Consider the following 15291-nt stretch of genomic DNA (forward strand, 5'->3'; position numbering starts at 1 on the left):
TTTAGTCTGTTTAAAATCTTTCTTACAGTTCAATACAAGCTCAGATCTGCCTCGAAACGATCAACAACTGATCTACAGAACCAAGTCCCGCACTACATTTTTTTTCAATTATCAGTTTCGCTCGTTTGTAGGTCACAATATAGAAGAAGAGATCAGTCGCTACTTCCATTTCATTGGGACTCTAATCGTTAATACAAATACTAATTATTTAAATTTTCAGATTTTTTTCCAGTGTTTCTGCTTCGGTGTTCCATAGAAAAAAGAACGCTGAACAGGTTTGAAATATGAATTTTTATGTTCGTGAGACCTGTTCAATGAAAAACACAAGACATTAGAGCTCTACCAGCAAGGCCACTGCCACAGAATCCAAAAAAAGAGGAGCCAATTTCTTCTGTGAGTCTGCGCTGAGAGAAAGTAGAGCATGATAATGGCCAGCAGTCCCGGAGCGAACAGCCCCCAGAGCCCCTGCACACAGCCAGAGCACAGGAACTAATGACACATCGGTTTGCTGCGCTTTACTGCAGCGCGCCTTTCTCCGTAATCCATCACAACGCAATCACGACATTCACATCCAGCCGTTCATCTGCTCTCTGCTGCCCAAGAGAGTTCATTAATGGAGAGCAAGACCAAAACATGAAACCACATCAGTGCCTCCAAACGCCATCAAAGATACCAATATTTTGAATCTGCGATGTTTACATACATACATCTGCAGCGGTTATTTGGCTGAAAAATATAATGTGCACTCAGCCAGTCATTACTGCAAAATTATACCCAATAAATGGACTCTTATATCACTCTCAAGAAGTTTATTAACCGTTAAAGGGAAGTGGAGGGCCTAAAACCTCCTGTATAGGAGGTATAATATCTGTGAGGTCAAAGTTTACACCGCTCTGAGGACCTCATGTGTATATGACAGCATTTTAATCACCATGGAAACTGAACACCATCGAGGAAAGCAGTCGTATGTTGAAAGAAGCAGCGCTCTGTTCTTTGGCAAGTCTCCATCTGGCTGCCGCCTGGAGACTGCAGTTAGCGAGCGATGAATTAAATCCAGTCCCCTGTCAAAAAATCCTTCAAACGATTATGCTAATTGGCTCCTCATCCCACATTAGTCCTTATTAGGCGAATTATCCTGAATCTTTTTTTAACCCCACACACTTCAGCCACACGCAAATGCTAAAAACAAACATTTACATGCCATCTTTCGGCGAGTATAGCTCTGCTAAAAAAACTGCGGTTCTGGCGAGGAAAGTCTGGGAGGAATTGGTGCTAAATAAAACAGTAGCAGGGGAGGACATGCTGAGTTACTGCCTCATCTGGGCCCGGCTGGAGACGTCAGCATCATCCCCCTCCGCAGCCGAAGCCAGGTTATTTTTGGGTTAAAACTCATCTGTGGTGCTCTTGCGGCTCACAGAGCTCAGCGGGTCTCAAAACAATAATGGCTCTATTTCACTGGCAGATATCTAGCGCGTTTCATTTGTGAAATATTCTGCAAGGATGCAATTCTGCTTCCGACTCTTGATTCTTTCAGTGGTTTGGAAGGCCCTCCTCGGTAAATACTGTATATACTAAACAAGAAATCTACACAGAAACAACGTTTATTGTTACATAAACAGAACTGCAAAAATAATGTTTTCGAACACTCTCCTATCTTTCACAGGTCAGGCAAACATATAGTCACGGCCAATCTCACACTATTGGTTGAGCCAGTGTTGCCGGTTTTGACTCAATCTAGTCAGCCCTCATGTTGATACTAAACACACACACAGCAGCTGGTGTTGGTCAGACAAGCCGCACTTTTAGCCAATCAAGAGCGATAAAAGACAGATGCGATAAATAAGGGATCAGATTTTGAAATTGTAGTTGTATATCCCAGTGATTGCTACGCCAAAGTAGCATAAATATAAGATGTAGCTACAGTAAAGCGTGGGAGAGTGAATCAAACAGTGGATTGTTCTGTTTGAGGTTAAAGCGCAGCACAAAGGTAAGCACATTATTGTTATTAATTTTTGAACACAAATTACACATTTTTAGTTGTTATGGTGTGTGCATGAGTGTATCAGTGTCAACCCAAAAAGATGGCTTGTTGCACTAATTACATTGCTTATTCCGATGACTTACACTGGGAAATTTTGTCTACAATGGAACTGTTTTTGCTGTTGACATTGAAAACGATGCATGTGTGTTTTCAAGGGTTAAATGTAGCGTAGGCAGTTTCTGCGCTACTATTGTCATCTAACAGAACTTCAAAAATAAATCATGTTTTCAAACAACCTTTGCAAACGCTCTTTCACACATCACGCCTGCCCCAACTCAAACATCACAAACACAGCTCAAAAAGGCCCCCGATATACTTCAAACAAAGTTCGTTTTTGTTCTTCGTTTGGTGGCAAAAAGAAGTTCGAAGGCTGAGCGACGGTATACTGTTTTCGATCATTCCAACACCCCCGTGCTGCTGGAGGCGGGGTGTAGATTCATGTAAACATGTCTCGCGACGCTCGCGCGTATGTCCTAAACACAACAACGATGCAATGATGGTGTATCTAGCTGTGAGACGGGTAGCAGAATATTATCAACAAAAGAATAATGATTAGCAGCAGTTTGAGTAAAGTATCATGTTTGCAATTACAAAAGAACCATTCCGTTTCCATAATCTGTCCTTTAAGTGTGAATGGCTCATAGTCTGAAAACTTTAGCATGATGTGGAAAAAAATATTGGAGTCATCTCAATAACACAAACCTGTTTGTTACTTTATTTTAGTGTTCATTTATTTTATTAAACTGGATACATTGTTACACCTGTGGTGTCTTGATTTGATAAAAACAAAGGTTTATTATTGTATGTTCTTTTGGCATTTCATTTATTGTATACCTTTTAAATTCACTTATTGAAAGAACAACAACAGCAGCAGCAGCAGCAGCAGTATGGTGTAACATTTATTTGAAACACATGTATTTGGTACTTGTTACATTATATCTTTACTCTTTCCTTTCATTCTTTTCATGGCTTTCTACGTTGCTTTTTGCATAACTCCGGGTCGTCGACACCAAGCTTTGTTGCAATTTCTTTCTAGGAATTAAACGCTTTCTCTGAATCTTTAACGTCTCTCCGCGAGTGATCGTACAGGTGTGGATATATCTGTGGCAGCTCAGCTATTCGACACAGTGTATTTATGTTGCTAGTGACTTGGAGATGTTGTTCTCCAGCCTGACCTCCAATGAATGAGAAACAAACCGAGAAAAAAAAAAAAAGCATGTCAAAGAAGGTGGAGCTCCAGAACACACCCACCGATTGCGTAATCGTCACGGACCAATGGTAGCTCAAAGGTGTTTAGGAGCCAAAACGAACTCCCCCAGAAGGTTTGCTTTGGTGAGCTGTTTCGAACTTGATTTTGTTCGAAATGACGTCATATCAGTTCGTTCTTCGATTTCGTTTGAGGTATATCGGGGCCTTTACAGGTCTATAAAAGTGAAGGCGTGTCTCAACAGGTAAAAGTAGGCTACTGTCAATAAAATAAAACATATTAGGAATACTTCTAACTCGAAGAACTCCACAAGTTTGTCGTATCCATTGAAACCCAAACATTCCATCAAATTTATCCATCTTGTAAAAACACTGCCAATGTTTACCCTTGTTTTACCACATTATCTGTGTCTGTGTATTTTGTCAAGTCTTTGAATTTGAATTCCACACCCAGTAAACATCCTCTGGCTCCACCTGCTACACGCTCCCAAACTCTCACTATTGGCTGTGCGGAGGTATGCAAATACACATTTTGACAGGCAGGTACGACATCCTATCACTGCATTCAGACCAAATGCAAAGATTGGACGAACATTTTATGATCCTGAGACTTCCACAGAAGATATATTTATATATTTAAATATTTAGACTACTTTAATTATTGATTGCTATCAGGATATTAAGAGACTTTCAACCAGTAAAATAAAAAAATGTTTCTGGGAAAAATTGCCTACCCTACCTTTAAGGTCTTTTAATTTCTTAACAACCGTTTGCAAATTCTGACATACTTTAATAGTTTCTACCCATATGGGTAGAATTTTTGTTATAATTGCTAATTTTCTTTTACTGTATTTGCCATGTTTGATATTTTACTGTGGTATTGTTATTTTGTCAGTGTCAACCCTGGTTCACATGGCATTAGATTTCTATCAAATGGTTATGAATGTTTTGAGCAGGTTTTGGAGAGCTTTGGGGCTGGAAATCATCAACCCAATCTGTCAACACACATCTTTTCAGAAGATTTAGATTAAATCGTTTGATTCATAGAGATTTCAATTATTTTTTTTTTTCAGATCTCTTTATTAACTTTTTGAAGCATCAAAGCATGATCGCATGGACTTTCAATGGAAGAACAGAAATCTGTTGGGTTTCATTAAAAATACCTTCATTTGTGTTTCAAGCTTAAAAGTTTTATTGGCTTGGGATGATATGAGGGCAAGTAAATTATGACTGAATTTTGTGTATGTATTAACTCATAACTTGTGCATAATTTTTGATGAAGCGGCTCTTTTTAATGAATCTTAAAAATAACTCTAAAATTATGCACAAGTTATCAGTTAATACATATTATGTTTGTTGTTGCGTGCAACCATTGAGGACAACACAAAAGAAACATGCATTAACTATTCATAGACTTTGTGGCACAGAATCACTCTTTCTCATCTCATTCAATTCAGACTAACAAGCTCACAACTCAAAACATCATAACTAAAACATTACTGCTTTTGCCATGACACTGCCCTCAATACAGGTGCAGGAAATGCTGTAAGAGTATTTTAGCATGTCCACATCAATAAAAAGTCAGGGCTGACTGACAAAAGCACGTTTTCAGAGACGCAGGGTCAAGTAAAGAGGGAAAGAAATGTGCTATATGTATGGTTTGATGTGTGGCAGCATCTCTTAATTGCCGTGGTGCAACAAGCTCCCATCTCAGAGGAGAAGATAACTCCACCATTAGCTGCATATTTAATCGCACACAGCATGCAACTGTGTCATCTGTTTGTGCAAAAGAAAGCCTGTCTTTGTGACCGGTTTGAAGGGGGATCATTGGCATACGCTGGATTTAGTCCACTGTGTACATGCTGTACTGCTTCATAAGCCACATGAACATTAAACATTAATTAGGCTGTGAATCGCAAAATGACACTTTCTTTTGCTCTTGCTTAGTGCTCAACATTCTGCCACTAGTCAAGATCTAGACGTGTGAGAGGACAACTCGAGACCCATATGAGTCACTAAATATCATGTTAACTGTATATATGACAATAAAGTTATTGTTGTGAAACCAGTACTTCCCCCCCTCCCTTATTTTCCTTTGCACTGCATCTTCCACATTTGCTCCATAAGTAGACCTCACATCCTTCCTTTTTTTTTTTTACTTGAATTGAATGCACACCCAACCTTTGAATCCTTTCCAAAAGATGCATTAATGACTTAAGACCATCCTATCATGTGAAATGTTCATCAAAGAGAGCAAAGGACTGGTGTTTGTCCCGTTTTCTAATCAGACATGCCACCATGTTTCTACATTCCCAATGAACTTGGGATACAATTAATTAATAGATGACAATTAATAGATGACTTATCTATCAAATAACCATTCACATATTAATTAAACATGCACTTCATTGACTTTATATCTTCCTGCTCGAGCACTGGATATCTGTACATCAATCCAACAAGGTTACTTCAAATCATATTAAACATGTGGATCAAAAAGGGAGAAAAAAAGCACTTACGTAATTTGAGGCGAGATCTGGATGTAGGTAATCAATACCTGCAAGGTGATTGCAAAATGACACATTACTGGACATTTAATGTTTACATTATTGCACATTATCAAGCCATTTAGTGTTAATAACTGCTCTCTAGCGGCCAGATTTCACACACCGTCGTCCATGATGGCGATGGTCACACCTTTGCCGGTGAAGCCCATGCTCCAGGCTTCTGCCACATTGAGATCCAGGCCTGGGGTCCCGTCCGCTTGGCCTGTATTTATCTAATCAAACAACACCAAAGCGTCACACGAGCTGAGCATCCACCGCGTGGAAAATGAGATGTTATGAGGGAGGTGGCGCAGGAGGGAAAATAAATGTCACGCAGATATTACACTTCGCTGAAGCCCTGCTGTGCGGTGTTTATAACTGACAAACTAAATTAAAGACCGTTCTCCGTGGCAAAACAGACAGGGATGCCTGTCACGATAAGCCCTGGAGAAATAAGGAAGATATCAGCGTGTTTTGACGCTGGTTCATGCACCAGTGTTGACGGTGACGGCTAATGAGGAAAATGGTTTAAATGAAGAGTATCAGCGATCCCGGTTAATCGAATGCAATCGCTTCCAATGCTGAAGGTCAAATCAAATGAAGACATTACCAGCTGTAATTACTTACAAGATACCACTGCTTGGTGAAAAGCGGGTCACTCATGTTGACGTCAATGTTACTGATTTCTCTGTAGCCCCTCTTTTGACGGCCAAAACCCTCCTGAGGAAACACATTTTTCACCTGAAAAACAAAGCAAAGGCAACGTTCATTGGATTTCGGCCTTGCAGACTCACACTTCTGTGCGTGAATACCATGTTTCAGTCAACAAGTGTGCAGCAAAGTACAGTTGGAAGATAATACACCTCTGTCCATGTTCTTGCTTCTTTTCATTGATTTTTTTCACTATTTTGTTTAAGGCAGTTGTAACAAATGAATATCATCATACTTCTCCAGTTGATTGTTTACAATACGAAATGCAAATAAAGCATTACCTCATTAAATATGCAGTAATTTGCATGCACTGCAGAAATCTGAACACTACATATATATGCTACATATGAATGAATAATGATATATGATATATGAATGATATATGAACAAACCCCTCAGTAAAAGCCTTCGGAATATAGATAGGAATAAAACTGCAATTTGGTGTATGAAAGTGTTGCTAAAATGAAGGTAAAATAAAAACTCACAGCCTTTAAAGATATGTATTGGAACTGAAATCTACACACACAAATAGAAGTGCAATAAAATAGACACTTAAAAGTTGGATGGTTTTCTTTTTGTTTTTTTTTTCCATCAGACTGAAACAACACGTTATGAAAAGCCAAACAACCCAAACTCTGAAAACTGACCAGTGCATGAAAAAAACAATGTTTTTACCTGTATTTTCTTGCCTTTAAATATAATTTTTTTGAGCAAATTCATTAAGTAGGACCTATAGACCCCAGTCTAGTTGAAAAGCCTGCTGGGAACACCAGCATCCAAAACACAACATCTGCTGGTGATCAGCCATGATGTCTCATCAGCCAAGCACAGCCTGTAGAGTGCAGGTTACTCATGGCTGTCCTTTAAAGCAGCTTCACAGTGTGACCTTTGACCTCAGCAGCAGCAGAAGCCCCTGAAGCCCATCACTGTAAACATGACGTCAGCCATTCCTCACAGACAATGACTCTCTCACATTAGCATGTGCGCTCGCTGCAGATAACAGATCAAAGTCTGCACTCGCATTCAGAGAGCACTTTGATGGCAACACAAACCATCAAACGAGCATTTTCATTTTCACAGCCATTTTAATTGTTCATTTACATTTTGACCTTATTTGCATCGTCAAGTGTAAACAGATTAGAGAACATTTTATTGCTAAAAACACTGATAGCCGATGAGGTTTTGATTATTTCTGTGAGCAGATGGGATTCCTGGCCTTAGATGAGAGTTTATTGTGAAACATATAGTTATGGCCCTGCAATCTGATTGGTCGATACAGCATTCCAGGTGTGTTAAAATATAGAATATACCGTCATTCCTGCACAGCATCGCAGAGGCCAAATATAACCTTTATTTACATACTGTTTTTTCTATACTCATAACTCATAATGTGTAATAAAATAGTGCTTTATAGCAAAAAAAAAAAATTATGTAGTGGCATTTTATAATTTTTGAAACTTATGTTGGAATAAATCTGTTCATTGAGCACAATATGCGGCAAATTATTGTAATTACTTTAGACCTTTACATCCATTAAAATATCATTAGCAAAACAAAAACACTAACAATGAAATGTACAAAGCTCTCTGTAAGATTATAAATAACTCTCAGTCATGAACATGAACGGCAGCAGCTGGAGCCGCAGGAGAGGTCAGAGCTCTCTGACCCCATTGATTCAGTGTGAGAGTAAATCAACAGATGAGGTCTCTCAGACTCAGTCATTCGGTCTGCTGTGTGTGATGTCCCTGCAGGTAAGGGTCATGCTAGGATACATAAAGCATCCTGGGCAAAATGGAAAACTGGGCCAATTTTGAATTGTATATCTCTAAACAAATTGGAAAGACCCTCTCAAATACTGAACCATGTGTTAATACAATTATGAACGATACAAAGTTATTTCTAATGCATTACAGATAAATATGAGATGAGGTTATGCTGAATTATCTGTCAAAGCGTAAAGTAGATGATTTAAAGTAATAACTCAGACTACAAAAACAGTACAGTAATCTGGGTGATTGTTACACTCTCACACTTTGTTTTCATTTTGCATGTTTCCATAATGGAGTTTGTTGTCATGCCTTAAGATAGGTTGTCATTAATGCAGGTGTGTATCATTAATTAGCAAGAGTTTTTCTCTGTGTATTTAAGTTTATATGTTTCACTCTTCAGTTGTAGAAATGCAAATGTGCAGCGCAAAAAAATTTTAAGTCATAATTTTAACAGTAAAAGGTTGTAAAAATGCTACAGTAAAAGCCTGATTACATTTAATGTAAAATACAGTTAAAATGATGGTTTTTGGACATGAAAAAGAACAAGTTATTGTATAATTTACGGTGAAAAATTGTAAATTGACTCCCAGAATTCCCTGCATGACATTTCACATGATGTTTTTTCATTGAAACAACTTTCTTCTTAGTTTTTCTTATCAGTTAATAATAATGTGTTTTATTTATATAGCACCTTTCCAGAGCTCAAGGACACTTTACAATAAACATTGAATATGTGACGATAACATCAAACAATAATACAGAGGATAATGTCAAATGTCATACAGGAAATGAAGGGAACACCGGACATCAGAGGAGTAATATGTAGATAGGACAGATGAAACAGAAGTCAATTTAAAAAAGGTATTCTGAAAACAAGTAAGTTTTGAGCAGTGATTTAAATTCAGACAGGTTATTGACAAGACAGAGTGATCTGGGGACAGAATTACATAATTTAGGAACAACAACGCTGAATGATCTGCCATTCATGGAAGAGAGGCGATACCGAGGGACAGTAGAATCAGAAGACCGCAGTGAATGAGGTGGAGTATAGGAAAAGAGCAAATCACGAAGATAACAAGGAGCCAAACCATGCAAAGCTTTAAAAGTAAGCAGGAGAATTTTAAACTTAATACGATAGGCCACAGATCCACTAGAAATGGGGGTTATATGGGCCGAACACGGGTGAGAATACGAGCGGTCGAGTTTTGAATATACTGTAATTTAGCAATGGCGGTAACAGGTAAGCCAATGAAATACATTGCATTACAATAATCAAGACGTGATGAAACAAAAACATGGATGCATCTATGACACCAATGAAAGGATGGAGCTGGACAATTCATCTTAAACGAATGAATGCTGACTTAGCGAGAGAGTTAATATCGGACTGAATATCGCAGGTAAAGTCAGCGGTAACTTTGGTAGTGAGTGAAGGGATTCCAATAATCATGATCTCAGTTTTATTCATATTAAAGAGGTGGTTGATTGCGATTTCACTTTTTTAACGTTAGTTAGTGTGTAATGTTGCTGTTTGAGCATAAACAATATCTGCAAAGTTATGATGCTGAAAGTTCGGTGCAAACGGAGATATCGTCTTTTAAAATTCTGGCAGTTTAATGCCTACAAAAATGGCTCATAGGGACTACAACGAGCTTCTTCCCGGGTTTGTGACATCACAAACCCAGAAATTTACATAAACCCTGCCCCCGGGAACATTGCACTGCTTTAAAGAGGAAGGAGAAGAGCTGTTGCCATGCTGTCAAAACTAGGGGTGCACCAAAAAATTCACATATGAATCGCGATTAATCAGTGTTCTTAAGCAGCGGTTCTTATCCTGTTCCTCGCATCCCCCTGCTCTGCACACGCTCTGCATATCTCTCTCTCGCTCTCACCTGATCATCAGCTCCAACAATGAACTGTGTTCCAATTATACACTTTATGTGTATAGACAGACAGATATTTTTCACATAGCTACGAGAAGCGTTAAACCTGAATGCGCACACGGTTGCCATGGTAGCAAGCAATATACTTGCTGGCAAACACTTCTTACTGTTACAGAAATGTCACAACGCAATCATGCATTCTGCTGTATTAAAGCTTTAATCAGGATAAAACCGTATATTGAAAGCTAACAGAAGCAGTAGCATTTACAAATAAAAGCATATCTAAAAGTATGAGACAACAACAAATAAAAAGCATACCATTAAGAGCCGTGCTTGCACAGGTTCTGCGTGATCCTCTTCACTAATATTCTCTGGGTCTTGTTGGGTTATTGATAAGCAATATTGACAACGCCATTGTTTACAATACAACCGGAGCACATGCCACTGAGGTGAGGGGTGTGACGTTTAGACATGCACTAGAGGAGGTTTAGCCAATCACAACACACTGAGCCAGCTAACCAATCAGAACCCATCATGTATTTCTGAGGGAGGGGCTTCATAAAACCAGGAAATGATCGGAGCGTTCAAAAGAGAAGGGACAGAGAGGTGTAGAATAAAGGTAAATTATGTGAAAAATAATGTGTTTAAAAAAAAACAACCACCCCTTTAAGTTTCAGAAAATTAGAGTTGTGTGTACAGTTGTGTACATGAGGGTTTTATCTTACATCTAATGTTGTTAAATTAATGTTTATTGAATTATTTCGGTATCATGTGTTACCATGATGGTGTTTAGTGTTTGTGTGCACCTTCAATATATTAGTATTTACTTTCTCAGCCTGTGGAAGAGCTGTTGTGATGAGCTTTGATTCATCAGACTTTCTCATTACCACCTGATTTTGAAGGTTTTCAGTGTATTAAACAGATATTAGTACTTTAATAGGTTGTTATATGAACATTATATTAGTTAATAAAGTAAATTTTTTACAGTGAAAGTTTGTAAAACCTAAAATTTTAGCACATCAAGTTAAACTAAATAAAAACGAGAAAGGTTGCTTTGGAAACTAGCTGAAATAAATATGTTTTTTATATATATTTCAAACTGTTTTTAATGGTTTTAGTTTTTTTGTTTTTGTTTTTAATAAACCTGGTAAGAACCAGGAGAAATATATATTGTGATATATATTGCTGTGATAAAAAATGACTCGCATGTGATATGAGATTCTGGTCATTGTGCAAACGTCTATCTGAATCAGAGCATGTGCTTCTTTCTGCAAAAGAGGGAAATCCAGCTCTGCCAGGCACTGGGTTCAAGGACATGATAATTGAGTTGTAAGAATTTGAGGTGAAAGGAGGGAAAGTGACAGGTACAAGTGCTGTTCTCTGGATTAAATTGGCTTCATGGGTTTATGGGTCGGTTATGTCTACTGTAAAGATTCACATCATTTGCAGAACCATTTCTACACTACCGTATATCAGCACTGAAGGACACATTACCTTTCATTTAGCAATTTTGCAATCAGTTGCATTGTGTTTTACCATCCGTGAGCCGAAAAAACATCAGATTTTACATTTACATTTACATTTTTTATCCAAAGTTTCAAATGAGAATACCCACATGAAAACAATACTATCGTAAATTATAGTAAATTCTATAGTGTTTTTGAACCATACTTAATTCCTTGTGGTAATTCTATAGTTGCTGTGGTAATGTAAAAACTATAGTAATATAAACAAATTACTTTACCCAATACTGTACTATAGGGTGTATTATACTACAATATACTACAGTTCACTGTAGTAAAAACTAAAGTATACTACAGTATTCATTATAGTTTATCAGTTAATACTACAGTATGATGTAGCATTCATTAACAGTGTTGTAAATACTATAATATCTACAGTATAATACACTTTACTATAGTATAGTTCAAAAGCACTATAGTATTTACTATAAATTATGTGTGTAACAATAAAAGTTGAAGAAATTAAGTAACAGATTTACATTGCATAAAGGAAATACAAGCGTTTCCAAGATAGCAACAGTAAGCGCATAAAAGTCTTTCATAATTTTGTCCATAAAGTTCTCAAGAGCACATTCTTATTTTAAGTGTTATTTAAAGTGCCTTTAAAGGTGAAGTGTGTAACACTTGTGTATTGAACCAAAGCCCTGAGAAATACGGCAGTAAAATGGACTGTGGACAGTCCTGTTGACTTCAGGGAGACGTTCAGCAGCATAATGAAGAATGCTCTTATGCAACATCTGAACAGGACAGAAAGGGAGAGACTGTCCAAATGAAGAGCAAAGCAAACATTAGCAGAGTCTCAGTGTAAACAGCCAGAGAAGAGCGTGTGAATGAGCAGAGCACAAAAACAAGAAACCGATCAATACGCCACGCTCTGTGACAACACTTGAGCTGAGATGATTGTGGCAATGGAGAAACCTCCCCTTCATCCGTAAGCACTGATTCTGAAGGGCCTTCCAGGGTCAAACCGAAGGCTGTTTGCATGAATATGAACGAGCGTCTAAAGCTGATGAGATAAATCCATCACAGACGGCTAAAGCGCTGCTTCTGCTTCTCCAGGATTCAGATTTGCTCTTTGGACAAAAAGTGGCAACCCAACATTGTTCAAAGTGAAACAAAAATGTCCTTAAAGTCACACACTGGAATTTAAATATTTCACATTGAAATGCATACACTGAAAAGAAAAGAAAGATTCATTGAATTTGCAAAAAAAAGAAATGTAAAGGGTTACTCCATCCCAAAATGAAAATTTTGTCATTAATCACTTACCCCCATGACGTTCCAAACCTGTAAAAGCTTTCTTCGTTTTCGTAAAGCAAATTAAGATATTTTTGATGCATTCTGAGAGCTCTCTGACCCTCCCATAGACAGCAATGTAATTAACACGATCAACGTCCAGAAACATAGCAAGGACAACGTTAAAATAATCCATGTGACATCAGGGGGTTCAACCGTACTTTCCAAAGCTGCAAGAATACTTTTTGTATGCAAAGAAAACAAAAATAACGACTTTATTCAACAATTCATCTCCCCCGCGTCACCCGCCATTTTGGAGAGTATCCACTGAGGGCAAATAGCGTATGCCATGCGGATACGTCGTTTAAGCTTTGATTTGAATGAAAACAGAGTATCCGCATGGCGCAGCTGACACAGAACAGCATACGCTTTTTGCGTTCAGTGGATACTCTCCAAAATGGCGCTAGGGTGACGCGGGGGAGATGAATTGTTGAATAAAGTCGTTATTTTTTTTATTTTACCGATCTCCTTGTTGCGTTTCTGGACGTTCATCATGTTAATTACATTGCTATCTATGGGAGGGTCAAAGAGCTGTCAGAATGCATCAAAAATATCGTAAATTGCGTTACGAAGACGAATAAAGCTTTTACGGGTTTGGAACGACATGGGGGTGAGTAATTAAAGACAAAATTTTTATTATGGAGTGGAGTAACCCTTTAAGGTAAGTGGTTACAATCAATTTAAATAAATTTAGCTACATTTAAATAAATTTAGTTGACTAACTTTCAACATTTTTTTATTTAAATGTAGCTAAAATAAAATGTTTGCAACCACTTACCTTAAACAAATTTAGTATCATTTTTTTTCAGTGTATAGGCTCAAAAATTCATGCAACAAAGCAGTCCATTTCGCTTTCTAAACATCTCTTTTGTTCAACGCAAATCACATTCCATGCGTTTTCCCACTTTGTATTTGAACCTGTCCTAATTATAGTTTGGGTCACATTTTCCTGTACTTTGTGTGGTTTTGTTCATGGCTGAGTACAGATGAGTACATGAGTCTGTCTTTTTGGCAAAGTTTTTGTGTTTGAATGTACACACAGTGAGTTATACTTTACTATTATTTGCATTTGCAATGATTTTTCGCTGTTGTCCATGACCTGATGTCCATTTTAAGGTTTCGGGCCATCAGTGAGAACCGCCAAGCTGAAGCACACCACAGTCTGTTAATGAGACACGCGTGTCGTTTGTCAAGATGATGAATGGATCGAATGTGATAGGTCTGACACTTCTGAATTTATTACCCTGGTCGCTGGAACAGCCTTTAATTGAATCCAAACTCAAATCGGGGAAGTTATCAGACATCATCTGTACAATAGATGGAAATAATGGGATTTTTTACATTCGAGCGAATGCATGTATAATTTCAGAGGCATTAGTTATTGGAGACCATTTTCTTTCTTGTTGAACACCGATTTTATGACATTTCACTCCCGCCACATGATGTATTTTGGGAGATGATAATGCAGGGCCGGACTTGATTTTATCCATCAGGAAATGAGCAGATATTGAAGAGTGGGCTTTAGTCTACACATTGTAAGAAAAAAATCTGTAAAGTTTACAGAAATTTCCTTTAATTCTTAAAACACAACATAATGCAATGCATAATTCATAATACAGGTAAAGCACATGTAAAAAATCAATACGGAAAATTCCTTCATATTAGCACAGTACATTGGGCCCTCTGATGGACTTGTTTTAAAATTACTACGTTTATGTGAATCAGTTAACTAGCTAGAGTGGCCATCACAACTTCATTTAATGCATCCTGATGTTTCGAAGATCTGTGCAAATGATGCTCAATCTGTCGATGAAAGAGTGCTTTGATGGTTTGGAAACATTTTATGCCACTGGATGAGTTAACACACTCGGCCCTGATGAACGGACTAATAAATAATTCAGCTCTTCAAGCCCGACTGAAGACCACAATTGAACATTAATAGCTGTTTCGTTATTAAAAGTGCAGAAAGTGAACAGGTCCTCTCATGTGAGTGCAAATTGCTGCTGTAGCCACTCACAGGATTACGGAGGTTGATTATAGGCTTAAATCTTACAGACTGAAATCTTCCCATTTTCAGTCTCAAAAATTTCATTTATGGTTCATTTATTTTTATGAACAAGTAGTCTGAGCTCCAGACAGATTGGAAACCAAAACTGTGTTTAAATGACTTCCAGGAGCACAGCGGTATATTTCACTTTTTGCGTCTGTGAAATAACCAGCACTTATTGGATGGAGTCTACAAACATTTTTTTTTCAGTTTGTTCACATCGTAACATAAAAACAAAGCAAACACATCTCCTCCTGTCAGAGATGGCA

At 37.8% G+C, this 15291-nt stretch overlaps 1 protein-coding gene across 1 annotated transcript in view; it reads right to left on the minus strand.

Annotated features, from left to right (window-relative positions):
• Positions 1-15291, minus strand: part of pcsk2 (proprotein convertase subtilisin/kexin type 2) — a 55313-nt gene that overhangs the window by 36575 nt on the left and 3447 nt on the right. The window contains exons 3-5 of the mRNA XM_058796878.1: positions 6421-6534; positions 5918-6026; positions 5767-5804 (exon numbers count right to left, since the gene is read on the minus strand). Coding sequence (XP_058652861.1) covers positions 5767-5804; positions 5918-6026; positions 6421-6534 — 261 coding nt within the window. The remainder of the gene's footprint in view (positions 1-5766; positions 5805-5917; positions 6027-6420; positions 6535-15291) is intronic.

Source organism: Onychostoma macrolepis, chromosome 13 (genome assembly GCF_012432095.1).
Source record: "Onychostoma macrolepis isolate SWU-2019 chromosome 13, ASM1243209v1, whole genome shotgun sequence".
Taxonomy (NCBI): Eukaryota; Metazoa; Chordata; class Actinopteri; order Cypriniformes; family Cyprinidae; genus Onychostoma; species Onychostoma macrolepis.